This window comes from Schistocerca gregaria, chromosome 1 (assembly GCF_023897955.1).
Source record: "Schistocerca gregaria isolate iqSchGreg1 chromosome 1, iqSchGreg1.2, whole genome shotgun sequence".
Taxonomy (NCBI): Eukaryota; Metazoa; Arthropoda; class Insecta; order Orthoptera; family Acrididae; genus Schistocerca; species Schistocerca gregaria.
This window is the reverse complement of record NC_064920.1, coordinates 109,916,442-109,935,766: the sequence shown is the minus strand read 5'-3', so window position 1 is coordinate 109,935,766 and position 19,325 is coordinate 109,916,442. Positions and strand designations below refer to the sequence as shown.

The 19,325-nt window shown below is 40.8% G+C and overlaps 1 protein-coding gene across 1 annotated transcript in view; it reads left to right on the top strand.

The window, feature by feature from the left end:
• The window catches only part of LOC126334620 (uncharacterized), a 387,999-nt gene that overhangs the window by 9,317 nt on the left and 359,357 nt on the right, over positions 1-19,325 (top strand). The window contains exon 2 of the mRNA XM_049997053.1: positions 11,849-11,937. Within this exon, the coding sequence (XP_049853010.1) occupies positions 11,902-11,937 (36 nt within the window). The 5' untranslated portion in view covers positions 11,849-11,901. The remainder of the gene's footprint in view (positions 1-11,848; positions 11,938-19,325) is intronic.

Below are 19,325 nucleotides of genomic sequence, written 5' to 3'. Positions count from 1 at the left end.
TTACCAACGATTTATAATTATTTTAGTCGTTGTAGCCCCGGACCATGCAGCCAGCTCCTTATCGACTTCACTGACAAACCTGGTGTATATGCAGGGAGGAGACTTGTATGTTTCTATTGAGCATTGGCCACCAGTCATTCACTTTGTAGACGATCCGTTCGTCGTCATCATAAAACACTCCATACGCGAGTGGAACAGGAATGAATCCTAACGTGTGTTATTAGCCTCTGCCATGCACTTCGCAATTGTTAGCTGAGTACGGACGTAGATGCCCTTATTTCTTCAGTACCCCCGACGACTTCTCGCAATTTTGGAAGCCCTTCACCATGCAATATACACTCCAACACAAACAGAAAAATAATAATAAAATAAAAAAGGTAACGACGCACCACGAATGAATTATCCTAATGGGATAGAAGACGGTAGATGTGATATATATGTGCAGACAGGCTAATTACTACATTTTTAAAAAAAAACTGGATGATTAATACACGAGAAAAAGCTTAAAACATCCAGAAAGTCAATAATGCGTTGATCCACCTCTGGCTCTAATACAAGCAATTATTCGACTTGGCATTGATTGACAGAGTTGTTGGATGTCCTCCTGAGGGATGTCGTACGGAATACGTGAAAATCTTTATGAGGTTGGAGGGACCTGCTTATAGTGCCCATATGTTCTCAATTGGGGGAAGAGATCTGGCAGCCTTGCTGGCGAAGGTAGGGTTTGGCAAGTACGCAGTAGAATCTCTCGTCGTGTGCCGGTGGGCATTACGTTGGTGAAATGTAAGCCCAAGATGGCTTGCCATGAAGGCCAACTAAACAGGGCGTAGAATATCGTCTACTATATCTTATAATTAAATATTTCCCTGAGACTTCTAAGTCTCTTCTTATTATCTACGAAGCAGACGAAGTGAATTAAAATTTGAGCTGCGGCAGGGACTCGAACGCTGGTCTTCTGGCTTGTTAGGAAGAAATTCTAACCATCACACAACCACGTAGATAATAAATATAAAAGGGGACTTAAATGTCTCAGGAAACCATTCAATAATAAGATCACCAATGGTACAATGACATCCCATTATGTCCAAAGCTGGAGTGTTTTCCAATATCGGAGCGCCCTGGCAATAGTGACAATATGTAAGGGAAAAATGAATTGAAGTTTGTGTTGGGGAGGGCATTCAGCTTAGATAGTTCGTGTGGTGGTGTAACGGTTAGCATTTCTGTTTAGCATGCGAGAAGACCCGGGTTCGATTCCCAGCTGCAGTTCAAATTTTAATTCATTTCGTCTGCTTCGGTCATTATCGTAAATATCGTCTACGTTCCTCTGTGCTGTAAGGGTGTCGCGGACGAGAATCAATGGGATCCTGCTACGAAAAGAAATGGGCGTATGGCGGGCGACAGCCAGGATGCTATCCCACCTCTGTCCGGGGCATCTCTATACACGTCTTCGGCCTGGGATCTCTGTGACTGGAGTACAATTGTCTTCAGTGATGAGTCCCGCTTCGAACTGAGCCCCGATAATCAGCAAAGACATGTCTGGAGACACCCCACAATTTGACAGCCTATTGCTTTTATGTTCTCTGTCAATAAGACAATATTTGCCCAGAGCAGAGGCTCACACAATATGTGTCTACAATGGCCATCATTTCAGCCGCAATGAATATGGTCTCCGCGTATATTTCTAGAAAGTGTAACGTAGGAATGGCAGCAACCGGCCGCTAACTAACCTTTATTTTGTTTCGTCAAACAGGTTTCGGTTGCATCACCTGCGTTTAGTGACTCAGTTTCTTTGACACGTCTAGCAACCTACAGTAACTGTTGTCCAGTGCCGCAATAATTAAAGAAGTGAATCACTATACTACTAAGTAACATTAAGATAATGTGACATCACATTTCCCAATCAAACTCCACATTTCACTACGGAAAGGTGGCACTGCAAGTCTGAGAGTTTCTGTAAAAGTGAAAGGAACTCTGTAGACCACTTAACAGAGGAAGACGAATGCGAGGATCTCTGGCGTCGCACCTGCAACCTAAGTAAGGGTGTCCCTTTCTCTGTTTCACACAGGAAACGGTTTACGACTGAGCATGGCCTTCTGTCTTCTTTCCCACTTCCGTTGTGCTTTCAGCCCTTTCCACGCAATTAACCCGAGAGCCGCGCTTTTCACAAAAGCAATGGAAGAAAAACATTCTTTTGGTATCACGGATTGTAAATATTTCTCATAATAATTGGCTTTAAAATTTATACACTTTTGTGTGCTTTCGAAACAGTTCTGGAAACACTTTTTCCCAGTCTAATGTTGGTGCCTTGAAAATATATTTTGAAGTGTTTCAGCCGCTTCTCGAGGTGACAAAAATCTTTGTCTATGAATTTTTTTGGTACAAAGGAACAAAAAGAAATACCGGTTGGCTATAATTAAAGTGCAACTACTCACAAACGTCTATAGTATGACAAGCAAACTTCGTGGAAAAAAATTAGTGTCAGTGTTGACAACCAGATGCAAAGCTGGCGCTGTGAATGCATGAAAGACGGTTAGAAATCGTTCCTCATGTAATGTATTAGAAACGCGACGTGGGCAGAAAAGGTCAAACAAGTGAGAAAGGCATAATGTTGATTTTTTTATTACCCGCCGCTTACACAGTTTGTTCAGTATCAGCACCGAAGACGTAATAGAGAATTATACAACGACAGAGTTGCACCTTGTGGCTAAAACTGGAACTATTTTTATCAGCACAAACACACTAGCATATCTACCAAATTTCGTTTCCATGCGATAATTACAGCCTACTCTGCACCACCGTGAGTAGTTGCCCTTTAATTATAACCACCCAGTAGTCTGGTAGTAAATCACCTGAATCTGGGCAGTGAGACATTAATTCGAGGTTTCTCTCCCTCAAATAATAACCTTTGATGTGCTGTTTGATAGCTAGAAATGCTGTGATAAAGAATTATGCTTTTCGATTGTTTGTTCTGACGCCATCGAAGTCTTGTGGTAAACTAATCTTTTAGCAATAACTGTTCTTCGATCCTGTAAAGCAATGGCCGGGATGTTGCACAGAAACCAAAGGAATGATTGATCATTTCTTGGCGGAGCTCCACGAGCGAAAAACTTTTGTTGGTGTCTGCTTTACTCCAAAAAACTGGAAAGTTCATTTCAATGTCCTATTTAAAATTAAGCAAGAGCAGGAAACGAAACAAACATTCATCTTACTTATTTTTAAGGATCGATACTCCCGAATATTATTGTTCGCAGTCATTCCATTGTTTGGAGAACGTCCTGGATTTTATTATTTTGTACGCGTCATGTGGAATTGATTATTTTTCAATTGAATCCAACATCCAGTTTTAGTAATGCTTATATATTAACATTTTCTAATATTGAAAATAATTCTTTCCTTTCCGTTTGCTCAACCACCATTTAACTCACTGCTAGCCTCATTAACGCTGCCTTATATGCTACTCAACGAACAACAGCTACTGAGTTCCAACTAAATGTACTGCCGAAACTCCAGATACAAAGTAAAAACAGATATTTTACATACAGGGGAAATAGAATATAAAGTTTTGCGTAAGTTAACAAACGGTAACCATTTTAATTATTGTAATGATTTAAGGTTATGAAAATTCATTTTATAAATTATTATTTTCCTGTCCGGCCCCGATAGATGAGTGGTCAGCGCGACAGAATGTCAATCCTAAGAGCCCGGGTTCGATTCCGGCTCGATCGGAGATTTTCTCCGCTCAGGGAGTGGGTGTTGTGTTGTCCCAATCATCATCATTTCATCCCCATTGACGAGCAAGTCGCCGAAGTGGCGTCAAATCGAAATACGTGCAACCGGCGAACGGTCTACCCCACGGGAGGCCCTAGTCCCACGACATTTTTTATTATTTTCATATATTTTTTCATTAAGTATTGTAATCAGAAAAAATAAAAACTTTACTAATACATGTTTCTTTATGCTGCATGCTCAGAAACACTGTTGTTATTTACGTAATCCTGCCCCAAAGGTAAAAATGTAATAATTTAGTATGAATCTTTGATAAGAAAATTCTAAACTGAACTAGTCGATACCGCGCACCCACTTTTTAAAATGAGGAGCCCGATACCTGTGGAAACAAACTCACGTACTAGTCATCTTGGGACTGAAGCTCCTTTTTCCGTGTTTGCTTTAACAATATATATGTTTTTGGATGGGGTCCACCTTTAGCAAAACACAATTTTGTTTTATATCCCCAAAAATGTTTCACTGCATTTGCAGCATCATCAGTGGGCTCTTATTTTATGGCTGTTAAAGATAAATAATGTTGTTTCCTGTTTTTATTAATGTAAATATTAGTTTTTAAAATCGTAATTACAGATTTTTGAAGAAACATATAAAATTATGAATTCATACTTTTTTCCACATGGTGTAATTTTCCTGATGTATTATGTGTTGTAGTTGACAAACTGTGAACGAAAACAGTCACTGTAAAAACATAATACATCAGGAAAACCACACCACGTGGAAAAAGGTATGAATTCATAATTTTATGTGTTTCTTCAAAAATCTGTAATTACAATTTTAAAAACTAATATTTACATGTATACAAACAGTAAGGAACATTCTTTATCTTTAACAACCATAAAATAAAAGCCCACTGACGATGCTGCAACTGCAGTGAAACATTTTTGGGGATAAAAAATGTATTTTGCAAAAGGCGGACTCAATAAAAAACATATGAACTCACGTAGCTTAAACCTATTACACTGTTCACCTTGCAACATCCAAATAGTTGATTGCTCCTTAGTTTCTGTCTCGTAGTGAGGAATTTGCATTTCCTCGGACGAATTTCTCCGAGATCCCTCCCATTCAGTCATGTTGCGCACAGTTCCGATGATCTTTGGAACGGCAATCGATTTTACTCGATCTTTCGAAAATATATGACGTACGTACGACCACTACCCAGCTATGCAAACCAACTACAAACAGTTTTTTCCTTGGAAACAGAATGAAGCGATTCGAGGCGTTACTGTTGAGTTAGGTCTTTACATAAATCGTGAAAAATCATACGTCGGAAACTTTTACTCGACTTTCCAATTGTTCATCAATGCTGCTTCATTTACAAGGCCACTGTAAAAAAATTCCTACGTCAGTTTCTAATAGCCATTGTTTTTAACAACTATAGATGCCAAATTTTAAAGCAACAGTTATCTCACATGTCAATGGTACAATTTATCGTTGTTTTTAAAAATCTGGCTCAAATGGCTCTGAGCACTATGGGACTTAACATCTGAGGTCATCAGTCCCCTAGAACTTAGAGCTGCTTAAACCTAACTAACCTAAGGACATCACACAATCCATGCCCGAGGCAGGATTCGAACCTGCGACCGTAGCGGTCGCGCGGTTCCGGACTGTAGCGCCTAGAACCTCACGGTCGCGGTGGCCGGCGTAAAAATCTTAAAGGCGAGTCTCATCTGCAGACGCTTTACTCGTGGAATTCCTTGCTACATTTGGGTCATCATGTCTCAGCTGCTACGCAGCTAGTCTCTTCGCCATTTCTGTGCTCATTGGGCTCGCCTCGTGTTGCTTTGTCAAATATTCTTGCTTTGTCTCCTGTCGTCGAACTCGCCGACAGCGTGCAAGCACACAAAAGGCGACAGCGCAACGTGGGGCATTAACAAGCCTGCAGCTCCACAGGAACTATGTGTGTGTGTGTGTGTGTGTGTGTGCGGCGTTCCAACTAGCGCCTGCCTTATCGGCAGTGGCTTTCCCCGAGATTACTTTTCGCCTTACTAAGGAACGCCTGGCTAAGTAGCTGGGCAGCTAGAGGCCAATACAAATACAATGAATAAATAGAAAATAATACTGGAAGACCACCGCCGACGACAGTAACGCTTAAACCGAACTAAACATGCTGGAATAAAAAGCTGTAGATGGATTCACTGAAAAAACTAAGCACATTTTCCTCTCGTATGTCACTTCCGCGTTCGATTTGCTATCTTATATGCAACTGTACGTCTGTTATCGTGAATATTTCACAAAGCAAGATATTCAATCATGACAGTTTAAAAGAAAAAGCTACGAGCCGTCTTTTGCATTGCAGTTAGTCGCTATGTGTTTCAGAGCATATATTCCATCATCATGTACTAAATTACATATGTAGCACAAGCATACGTTGAACGCTTGTACATTTCCATACATCCGCCATTGCTTCTGAAACTGAGCAGGAAAAACAGCCTATACCAGTTGGCAAGGCGAATGCTCAACAGGTTGTAAAGAGAAATGTCAGTTCTATGTATGCATTCGACGTAATAGTGCACGTATTCCGTGGTTCCATAATTTTAAACATGGTGCAACCTTATAACATCAATACTCAGTAAATGATTGAATTTGACAATTTCCTTTCATTTAATAAGCTGGCGATGAAAGATACCAGTTTATCTGACTGCGACAGTTGATCATTAATATATTTAAATCACGTGTTGTTCTTTTGTTTTAAGACTGAATCTCATGTTAAAAAAATGGCTGTTAACCTTAAAAAAATTGAATGTCTCTTTTCTTACTAATGTAAAGTTATCCTAGCAGACCCCAGAACCGAGGTGTACAGAGATCTATCTTTATCTAAGTAACAACCGCAATCATGCAATCGTCTCTGTGTGAAGAGAGGCAAATATGGCTGTCGCGACAAGATCTGGGGTTTAGAAGATGAAAATACGATACACAAAAGGCTAAAATACGATAACACACAGAAAAAAGTTCACATGATGAACAGACAGATGGCGCACATGCCTTTCCTCCCTGACTTTGCCCTTTCGACTGTGGCGCCAGGAAGCTCATACTGCCAAATAGTTAGAATAAAAAAAAAAAATTCATATAACGGAAACAGCTAACCCTGTACGACAGATAAACACTGAAAAGGAAAAGTTGTTAACCTTTTTATGTGGGCTGTCCCAGAAGAAGTGGTGAATATCCAGGGATAGCACATGAACGAGCATTCGAAGCAGGTCTAGAAAACATGGGCTCTAGAATGCATATCCTTATATTAAGAGCTACGACCACTTCTTCACCTTCGATACTGTGAAACAAATCTCTTCTGCTGCAAGCTCTTAGCTTTATTTTGGGAGGAATTAAAAAAAAAAAAAAAAGTTGTCTAGTAAACATGGACCGTAAAATGCATATCTTAAGAGCTATGAAGACTTGTTTAGTAGACGTGTTTGACAGCAGCAAAGATGAAGAAACGCTCATAGCTGTTAACCGTTAGCTTCCCTGGTCATTTTTTGTCACACACTGTCCCAGATGCGGTCTGACAGAGCGCTATGCTTAAATCGACATAAAAATTGCTTTCAGAGATATCAGTGAGAAAATTCAGCTTGTTTTATGAAATGTTACAGTAATACCACACAGATAATATATTGAAATAAATTTAAAGTTTATTTTTAAGAAAAGAATACGTATTTAAGTAGAAAGCTGAACAAAATGAACGTAACCTTACATGATAATGTTAAAGCTATAAAATCTCAGATATCCTGTTCTCCAGGTTTTACTTTGTGCTATATTTTGTTTATTATGCATGTAGTGATAAAAACATAAGAAACTCCCATACAACATTAGAAAATAAAAATTACACTACTACTTTTGTCGTTTTTAGTCTCATTCTCAGAAGTTTTCTTTGCAGGCTCTTCAAATTTTTGTAGAGCTTTCAAGGCAGATTGCCTTCTTGCAACAATGGCCAACATAAGATGTCTTTAAATTGTCCGTGGTTGCTTTAGGGACACCTAGGGCTATTTTCGTTCTGTCGTTGTAACTACAAGAAAATGGTGTTTTTCACCAGACACGTTACGCTTTATTGAGCTAAAGCACCATTAGTGTCTAATTAAAAATATTTATAGTCAAATTTGTTTTCAAGATTAAAAAACAATTCGTTAACAATATGTTGCTTTTTACTTAATGAGTGAAAGGCAATATAACGTTAACGAACAGTTTTTCGACTTTAAATACATATTAATTATAAATATCTTTAATTACGGACCACTGACGATGCTTTATCTCAGTGAAGCGAAACGTGTCTGGTGAAGCAAACACGTATTTTCTTGTAGTTGCAACGACTGAACGAAAATATCCTTAGGAATACGAAGCCTTCCTCTTCTTTTTTGGTCGCAAGTGGAGCATGATTTGCGTTTTTCCAATCGTTATCCGAACGATTTCTGCTATACCCAAAACACAGCGAATGAATGCACGAAGTTCACGAGATATGTAAGAGTTTTTGAGTCGCTCTGAAGTTTGTGGTGTCTACCCAAGTGTATGCAAGCTTCTCCAAAAAAAAAAAAAAATTAAAGCGGCTGACCTGAGTAGTATCTTTATAGGAGTTGTGAAGGATAAAGGCATTCGCCACAGTTATGTTCAATACACTGAAAAGTGGTGCCATTGGCCACCGCTGGGTACGTTGTGCAGGTGAATGCTTGACACATTTCTCATTTGGAGCATGAACACCATCTTAAGTGTGATTGTAGTCCGAAATTATTTCTGGTTTACCTGCATCTCCATCTTTGCATTCATCATGGTGCGTGGACGATATTAGAATCACTATCCAACTCTTTTTCGGCACAAATGAAACTAGATTTAAACCATGTGTGGAAGCATACATTGCAGAACCGATTTCCTTGCTTCTCACAGGTAAGAATTCTTCTGGTATCTACCTTTTATTTTTATTTTTTTATTCAACTTTCCCATGTCCGTTAGTCTCTTTATTTGAGACTTGTATTGCTAACTTGATTGAGCTAAACCAGTTGTCTGCAGTAATATAGCGGTCAGTCTGTTCAAGTGCTTTAACTACTAATACCCTGAGTTGGGTTCTGGAACTTTTTTTCTACTGCGCTTACATTTTTTCTCTCTGAATCCTTTCCTGTATAAACATTGCATTAAACAAATGACTAGTGCAAGCATCAGTGAGGCATATGACTATCAAGCCATCCTTGCATGGTTTATTTAGAATGAAATTTTGAATCTGCATTTGCTACGAAATGATACCAACATGCTCATTCTTCAATACTATGCAACATTTTACAGTTGTCTATAAATTTTGTAAAAATTTCTGACACTGGAGCCAAAGAACCGTTTTGTTTGCCTTCAAAATGGGTTCCAGGGTCATCGAATCTCAAGCATGTTAGGAGTGCATCAAAACGGCTTTTGGCTATACCGAATCTAAATATATCACATCCAGTACCATCTGTGGCATAACATGATTTTTAATCTTCTCTGCTGGTTTTGAAAAGAGCCGAGTAAAACAGTAAACCGAAAATGTTTTAGTTCACATAAATCGGCTTCATACGAAACGTTTGGACCATTTTCAGACTTTTGTTTGTTTATTTTTCCAATAGTCCATTGCAGTGTGATACTCAAAATATCGTCAGTCATAAAAAAATTCCAAATAGTACGAAGCGCTGGGTTATTACCTACCTGAGCAGGTGGTAGCACTGTCGGCAAACGGATGACGTACTGTTGCCGAACACGAGATCGCTTGAGAAGAGACTTTGACGAGGAGCCATATTTATTTCGACCAAATATGTTTCTAGCAGAATGTTTAGCAAAGAATTCAGTCTCTACACTTCTGTCTTCATCACTATGATCACTTGTTTCATTCAAGGAATTCGCAGGTGGCAAAACAAATTTGCCTTCGCTTTCACACTGTCCTGATTTTGAATTATGTTCGCTTTCAGTTTCGTTGTCACTATCTGATCCAACATCTTTCCTAAGCTGTCCTCAGTCTATTTTAAAACAGTATCCTCGAAGTCAGAGTCTGTAACACGAACAGTAGACGAAGACCTGGTGGTAAATCACTAGTGATTTACCATCAGACGGAGGTTCTTACTCATTGGGCTGAAGATGACCACAGCAGTGGCCGAAACCGGTCACTGTAATAAATAAATTGCGATCAAGGCTGTTTTTGATAGTAAAAATCTGTAACACATTCATCACTGTTCACCCCTACAATGTATTCAAAAGTAACATTGTACAATGCCTAATATTTATGATAATGAATACAGGGTGAAGCAATGGTCGAACCTGGGCTTTGGTAAAAAATTTTAATTCATTCCCTCTGCCTGTATTCACTATCATAGATAAAGTTGAGACTTGTTATGTCTCTGAAATATAATTTCATATACCTAACATTCATTTATGGCAGTTATAGGGACTAAATCTAACTGTTTTATGCTTGTCTGGTTCAATGTAATATTATTAACTGGCTGAGTTCTCAAGCTGCTGAACGTCAAAATGGAGAATAAATAAACGAATATTTAAAGCGCAAAAATTTTTCGGTAGCAAAAAGCACTGACTTTTGCAGGTAAATTAAAAGATAGAATGTAACACATTACGATAAAGCACAGGCTTTGAAATCCACTCTGACTCCCATTCAGTTGTAGTTTGAAGTAAAAATTATCGATATACCGTAATAAAAGCACTCTGAATCACACACAAAACAAACTAATGACTTGCAAACTTGGTGTATCTTTCTCCGTTATGAACTGCACTTGCACAAAATATTAGTTATGTTTGATAGATGGAATCCAAGCACAAGATACGTCTAGTTAATATTTAAATTTCTTATTCTTATTCTTCTACTTGTGACCTGATATGTTTGGGCTAAGATAAGCCTGTACCCTCGAGTTCCACCGTATTCCTCCGCAAACGCTTACTTGGAGGTCCTGATCTCCGGCAACACTCCACTCGTTTTTTCTGTTTAGTGCACCTTTCTCTATTAAATATTTCAGAGCTAATGCTATCCCTTACTTAAATTTTTGTGATTTTATTTTCTCTGCTGCAACGCTTTATACGTCGGAGGAAATTAATTTCTGATGTTTCTAGTGGTCTAAGATCTTTCCTTCTTGGAACCCAACCTTCTAAGTGGACTGGACTCGTAATCGGGAGGACAACACTTAAAATCGGGGCCTTCTATTCAGATTTACGTTTTCCTTGATTTCATCAAAGCGCTCCAGGCAAATGCCGGGATGGTTCCTTTGAAAGGACACACTCCATTTCCTTCTCCATCCTTCAAATATTACGAACCTCGGCTCTGATTCTAATAACAACGATGTCAACAGTACCTTAAGCCCTCGATTTCTTTCTTCTTCCCCAACATTCTGCCCCGTACAAAGTGGTGGCAAAATCCATCGCCTTATATGAAAAAAAAAATATAAATTTTCAGTCCGCTTCGAAATAGTAACGAATTGGGGCCTTCTATTCAGATTTACGTTTTCCGTGATTTCACCAAAGCGCTCCACGCAAATGCCGTGTGTGTGTACATTGTTCTGTGTAATTTCGTTCTGTGGATATGTTATATATTCGCCTAAATATTTAATCTGATTTTCTTGTATTTAGATTTTAGGATTTGAGTGCGAAGTTGTTGATAGACATGTATTTTATTTTTTCAAGTTATATTTCAAGGACTATTCTTTTTGCTGCTTCTTTAAGAATTTCTGTTTCTTTTATGTTATTTAAATGTCCTGGCATAGAATCGTCAGTTATATTATTAGCGTATACTGGATAAAACGAAACTGTATAGCGATGTTTTAATGCAACCACTAACAGTCATAATGGCAGAATGTCGTCATTCAGACAATGTGTGATATCTGTGGACCTGACTGCAACTAAAATATTGGAATCTCTGAATGTTTGTTTTGCTTCTCTTACATCCTTACACTCTTTGCAGCTTGTGACGGACATGAGGTGTTGTAAATGCGTCACTTGTTCCAGAGTTTTACCATCGATGCAGAGTTCTTGATCCCACTGTTTTCCTAGGAAAAGAACAGCCTATGCAAACTCTTTCCCACGGTACGTCTCGCGTCATTCTTTGGTCTTATTCTCGTTACAGGACACACCGCAGCCATAGGCCGTCGCCGCCTGCGATGTTTTTGGGCCAACGCAATGACAGCCCCACTGAGGATGGGAACGGCTGAGAAGGTCAGTCTCACTTGCGCAAAACATAATGCGAAACAATTTACTCGTAGTTCACTCTTGTAGCAATCGATATTAGCCCTACTTTACAAGGTAATAGTGACGTACGGAAGAAACCATCAACAACAATATCTGCCACGCGAAGTGGCCGCGCGGTTTAAGGCGCCATGTCAAGGACTGCGAGGCCCCTCACGCCGGAGGTTCGAGTCCTCCCTCGGGCATGGGTGTGTGTGTTGTTCTTAGCATAAGTTAGATTAAGTTAGTTTAAGTAGCGTGTAGGTCTAGGGACCGATGAACTCAGCAGTATGGTCCCTTAGGAATTCACACACATTTTGAACAACAATATCTGTTGTTCTTTATGAGTTTTCGATATCTCTCGCACTTTTTTTTTTCTGTTGTAACACGAGAAATTAGGTAGCAGATGTACATTGCTGTGAGAGGAAATCTGAGAACGCCATGAAGAGTGTAACTGTTACTACATGCCCCTCCATATCACATCCAAATGACATCATATGGCAGAGGATGACAAGACGCCTGGTCGGTAATCGCGTGCTACTCTGAGACTAATCACGGAATTTTATTATTATTATTATTATTATTATTATTATTATTGCTCCATTTGGGTCACGGTGTGGAGTAAACTTTTCTAACCAACACATCTTTCACCCTTACGTATGATGTGTCTTTTTGCTGTTTAGGTCTTCAGTCCGGAGACAAGTTATATACAGCTCTCTCAGCTAGTCTAACCCGTGCATCTTTGCATAGCTACTGCAACTTACATCCAGTTCAACCTGTTACTCATGCCTTGATCTCTCTTTCTGCAAATTTTACCCACACAATTTCCTCCATAACTGCACTTTGGCTTCTGTCCATGTCGGAGATGTCTTTTCGTCACCTGTACTTTACCTCTGATAACTTGAGTAGTTCAAAGAATGTATTCCAAACAGTCATTTCGAAAGCTTTTTTCTTCTGAAACTCGTACAATCATCTTTTTAATACAGGTAGTAGGCTCACTAATGCCTCACTTGTTTCTACATTTCCCTGAAATCCAAGCTGGTCTTCTTCCAGATGTCTTTAGTGAAGGTAACTGCCTGTAGAGACTAATGTCGCCATTGTGTCGTTATGACGAGAGATAGAAAGTCGTCGGAAACTGTGTCAACACTCAACATGCCACTCCAGATGGCTGCAACGCCAAGATTAATGTCCCCAGCCGATGGACAGATCACTATTAACATAATTTCTGTGAGTAAAATCGTCTAGATCGTTTCATCGGTTCCTTTATTTATTACTCCGTTTCAGCTTCTGCCGTCATCAGATATCTGCAGTTAATATTAAAAAAAATGTGAAGTGCGACAGGTCCAAAGATAGTAAATTAAAAAGTTAAAACATAGTTTTAAAAACGGTCAGTTAATAAAAACTTAAAACTTGCAGACTATTTAATTTCTTATCTGAATTTTTTAAATAATTTTTTAACTTTTTTAATTTTTTATCTTTTTCAGCTTGATGTTGCATAATAAACGCCCTTCGCTCTTTATGTTCCTTTAATCTTAGCTGCAGATATCGTATGATGAAATACCTGAAATGGCGTAAAAAGTAAAGAACTTTATAAGCAATCTAGACGGTTTTATTCATTCATAATTATGGCTGACCCATATAGGAAATTTATTTTCGTTGTTAATACCCATTAACAGTGCCACAATCCAGGAGGCTTGCGCAGTCTTTTAATTAGGAACTTCACACAATTTCTCTTCCCGTTGACGGCGGAACGCTGGCACTGAAAATTTCGTCCACAGCAGTTGAGTCCCATAGTACTCAGAGCCATTTGTTTTGAAGATGTCATTCCGGTCTGTGGACAACCACGTCGACGATGATGTCAGGGCACCTTCAAACTGGGTAGTGTTTGCCGAGTAGTCCCACATCCACAATCGCTGTGTACACAGTCGCAGACAGTGCTGTACGGCACAAAGAAGACGCCTATCAGACTCTACGCTGAAGGGCCATGGGAAGACTGGAAACAGGAGAGTCGTTCACTGATGTGGCCTGATGTCTTAATGCGAATCGTTCTGTTGCCTCTCGGATGTGGCGACAATTTATAGAGACCGAATCTGTATCCCGAAACCAGGGAATTACACATTACGACCCTCTTCAACCGTCGGCTGTCTCTGTCAGTCAACAGACGAGATCGGCCTGTACGCTTTTGTGCTGTACTTGTTCCTTCACGTTTCCACTTCACTATCACATCGGAAACAGTGGTCCTAGAGATGCTTAGGAGTGTGGAAATTTCGCGTACAGACGTATGACACAAGTGACACCCAATCACCTGACCACCTTCGAGGTCCATGAGTTCCGCTGAGCGCCCAATTCTGCTCTCTCAACGATGTCTAATGACTACTTAGGTCGCTGATATGGAGCACCTGGCAGTAGGTGGTAGCACAATGCACCTAATATGAAAAAGTTTTATGTTTTTGGCGGTGTCGGGATAAAGGTATTTGTTTGTTTTTCCTTGTCAATTGTAACTGGTTCCTATTTCTACATCTACATCTACATCCATACTCCGCAAGCCACCTGACGGTGTGTGGCGGAGGGTACCCTGAGTACCTCTATCGGTTCTCCCTTCTATTCCAGTCTCGTATTGTACGTGGAAAGAAGGATTGTCGGTATGCTTCTGTGTGGGCTCTAATCTCTCTGATTTTATCCTCATGGTCTCTTCGCGAGATATACGTAGGAGGGAGCAATATACTGCTTGACTCTTCGGTGAAGGTATGTTCTCGAAACTTTAACAAAAGCCCGTACCGAGCTACTGAGCGTCTCTCCTGCAGAGTCTTCCACTGGAGTTTATCTATCATCTCCGTAACGCTTTCGCAATTACTAAATGATCCTGTAACGAAGCGCGCTGCTCTCCGTTGGATCTTCTCTATCTCTTCTATCAACCCTACCTGGTGCGGATCCCACACTGCTGAGCAGTATTCAAGCATTGGGCGAACAAGCGTACTGTAACCTACTTCCTTTGTTGTCGGATTGCATTTCCTTAGGATTCTTCCAATGAATCTCAGTCTGGCATCTGCTTTACCGACGATCAACTTTATATGATCATTCCATTTTAAATCAGTCCTAATGAGTACTCCCAGATAATTTATGGAATTAACTACTTCCAGTTGCTGACCTGCTATTTTGTAGCTAAATGATAAGGGACCTATCTTTCTATGTATTCGCATCACATTACACTTGTCTACATTGAGATTCAATTGCCATTCCGTGCACCATGCGTCAATTCGCTGCAGATCCTCCTGCATTTCAGTACAATTTTCCATTGTTGCAACCTCTCGATACACCACAGCATCATCTGCAAATTTTATGATTATGTGTATAACTACTGGTGGAATACTTAGCAACGCTGTGCCTGATATCCATCACAGATTGGTAGATGGACGCACTTTTATATGCATGCCAAGTTCTGTAAATAGCTCCTTACAGTGGGCCCCACTAACACTTCTAGTTATTGTTCTTATGGCCGTTTTTATGGCCCTTTCCTACAGTTAAAGAATTTTGTCCGTGTTTCGTGCCTTTGATATCCACAGAAGAATCCGATAGCCAAGAACTGAGTGTAGGTAGGAATAGTAGGTCACCATAAGACACTGGATGTTACAAACAGATGACAAAACGCAAAGAGCATAGTAGTGTGCTGGTGACTTTCTTTTTGCGAGTATCTTTGCGTGCTCATTCAACGTTAACTGATAATTGACATTTATCCCTAAAAATATGTGCTTCTTACACAGTCTACAGTTTTATCGTCTATGCCTGATGTGACAGACTCGTTTTCCCTCTTTATGCTGAAGTGCGTACTGTTCGGTCTCTTTATCCTTCCCTTCAGCGTCTAGACCCTGATTTCCGTGTTGCAGAAAGCTGTCGAGTGATCGATGTCGGCAGTGTGGCAGACCCTCAATTCAGCTTACGACACGTGGCCCCCTTGCCCGTCCTGTGACCTCGGCCTTTTGCTGCACGCATGATCTGTGGCGCACGAACGCCTAACTGCGGCTTGCCGCGCTGATAAATCCCTCTGGCAGGGTGACTCTTTAGCGGCGCTTCTGGAAAGTTTATGCGCGAAACCAGCAACATTTGTTTTATGCCTGGTTTACACCGCAAGGAATGGAAGCAGACACAAGCGAACGAGCATTCGCCGACAGTGAACCGGTGTTCACCGCCATTCGCTTGTATCTACGAACAGGCGTTTATGCTGGAGGGAACGGAACAAAACGAGCGTGGCCTATGAACGCTGAGTTATTCTTTTTTGGTCTTAATAACAGACGCACAGGATATTGTTGTAACTTCTTTTGCGCGCTGTGTGGTTCATTAGTGGACACGGGAGCGAGGAACAGATGCGGTTCGTGGACTGAAATTTCAAATATTATTTCTCTACATCAAATACCAAACACTAAAAGTATTTCATAACTTTGTTTTCTGTAGTTGTAGCGTCAGTTGCTAACTGGAATGTTGAAATTAAAACAAGTTTTGCATTACCCCGTTCCCAGAACTCCTGAAGATAGACGTTGACTGTGGATAGTGTTCCCCAGACACAGTCGCTTTGACTGTTCAGAGATGCCACTAAACCCGCCAAGAGATGTAAACAACCATACATGAGCAGCGCCTATTTGACGGAGGGGTCTGACGGCCGATCAGTTACAGTCATTCCACCAGGAAGGAGCTACACGGCTCGTGTTGTCTGTAGACGCGTAGACGGACAATACCGCGATTCGATCGAGTTCGCATTGTTACTTTGTGCCAGGAAGGGCTCTCAACAAGGGAAGTGTCCAGGCTCCACAAAGTGAACCAAACCGATGTTGTTCGGACACGGAGGAGATACAGAGAGACAGGAACAGTCGATGACATGGCTCGCTCAGGCCGCCCAAGGGCTACTACTGCAGTGGATGACCGCCACCTACGGGATTATGGCCCGGAGGAACCATGCAGCCACAGGACGACGAGGTACGACTCAAAATGTGCGCAACAGGCTGCATAATGCACATTTTCAGTCCTGACGTCCATGGCGAGGTCCATCTTTGCAACCATGAAACAGATGGGCCCAAAAATATGCCGAATGGACCGCTCAGGATTGGTATCATGTTCTCTACACCGATGAGTGATGCATATTCCTTCAACCAGATAGTTGTCGGAGACGTGTTTGGAGGCAATACGATCAGGCTGAACACCTTAGATACACTTTCCAGCGAGTGCAGCAAGGTGGAGGTTCCCTACTGTTTTCTAGTGGCATTATGTGGGTCCGACGTCCGCCGCTGTGGCCATGGAAGGCGTCGTAACTACTGTACGATACGTGAATGCTCCGTCCGATAGTGCGACCATATTGGCAGAATATTGGCGAGGCATTCGTCTTTTGCGCCCCCTTCGTACACACTTGTGATTGACTTCCTTCAGGATATCGACATCGCTTGACTAGTGTGGCCAGCATGTTCTTCGGACGTGAACCCTAACGAAGATGCTTGGGATAGATTGATAAGGTCTCTTTTTGGACGACGTGACCCATCAACTACTCTGAGGATCCACGCCGAATCTCTGTTGAGGAGTGGGACCATCTGGACCAACAGTGCCTTGATGAACTTGTGGATAGTATGTCACGTCGAATACAGGCATGCATCAATGCAAGAGGACGTGCTACTTGGTATTAGTGGTACCGGCGTGTACAGCAATCTGGACCACCACCTCTGAAGGTCTCGCTGTATGGTGGTACAACACGCAATGTGTGGTTTTCATTAGCAGTAAAAAGGGCGGAAATGATCTTTATGTTGATCTCTGTTCCAATTTTATGTACAGGTTCCGGAACTGTCGGCACAGAGGTGATGCAAGACTTTTTTTGATGTGTGTATGTAGATTCAAAGGTTTACAACTCAGTCAGTAGATTAGTGGTTCCTAACCTTCCTAATACCATTACCCCTGAGTTCAGTCAGATATAAGCTAATACCTCCTTCTCTTCCCCGCCACTCCCATCCCCTCCCCCATCACCAGCATAAGACCTAAATAAACTTTATAATGAGAAACCAATTTATTTGAACACTTCCGTTTTTAAAATAATGAGAGATGACTGATAATTTGTTTTTGCAGCTTTTTTTAACCGTGAACTATTGATACGTGAGACAATTGGAACTGTTTATTTCTAACAACCCTGTTTTATACGACGATGAAGCAATTCTTAGTGCACAGTGAGTGCTACCAACTACTTTTTGAAAAGGAAGCTAACTACGCATATTGACAGTAGACACTTGCTGCAAAATATGATTTCTCTGCACTGTTACTATACTTACTGACCTTGCTTCACCCACATCACATATATCCATTTAAAATCAACCAAATTAAAAATTGGGTACCCATGTCCTGGTATTCCATTTGCCCCATGGTTATTCTGCAAGGCACCATTTCTGCCAAGGATTATGTGACCGTTTTGGCTGATCACGTCTACCCCATGATACAATGTTTATTTCCCAGTGGCAGTTCACACAGCTCGCATAGTCTAGGACTGGTTTTGTGAGCACGAGGATAAATTGTTTCGGCTCCCTTGTCAACCACAATTCCAATATTATTGAGCCTTTGTGTTTTACTTTGGAGAAAAGAGTGTGTAATCGCTATCCACCTCCATCGTTACCTGGACTTGCCAATATTCTGTAGGAAGAATGGCGTAAGAGTCGCTTGAAAACCGTACAGGAACTGTGTTTATCCACTTCGAGACGACTGGAAGCTGTTTCTTGCACCGAATTCGTTGTGGTAATGTCTTGTGTTTTTGGTGTTTTCATATTTTTCCCAGGCTCCTGAACCTTTTTTAGGGAATGGAGTGCGAATCCTGAATCGGGGGTTCCATATGTGACTAAAGTTCCGTTACTCCGCAGCCTTCGCAAGGCGTCATCGAAGTTGTGGGCGCTGATGACCTTGTTGTTGTGCACCATAAAACACTAATCATCATCATCGAAGTTGCATGTGGCAACACACAGAGTTCTGGCGCGTCTCTCGAGTGACGCCACTTTAACCCATGCCACTTAAAATCGCTTTAACTTCGCGTCGCCTCTTTCTTTCCGCCACCACCGATTATTCTCATTCAACTGCCACCTCGTGGCTGAATTTCCAGATGCCATCTCTGCATTCTAATTTTCGTTTAATTTAAGTACCTGTCCAGTGCATTTGAGATAGAAAGTTGCAAAGTTCTTGGTTGGCAGTATAATTTCAACTTCACTGCAGTTTTTAATAAAGGAACATGAGTATACGATCACAGCTATATTACAGTGTGTTTTAGTGTATTTCCACAAAGCTGAACTCCGGAATTCGATGTAGAATAACTTTCATGTGTGCAGTACCTGTGATGTCTTATTTAACTAACTGATATAGGGTATAAC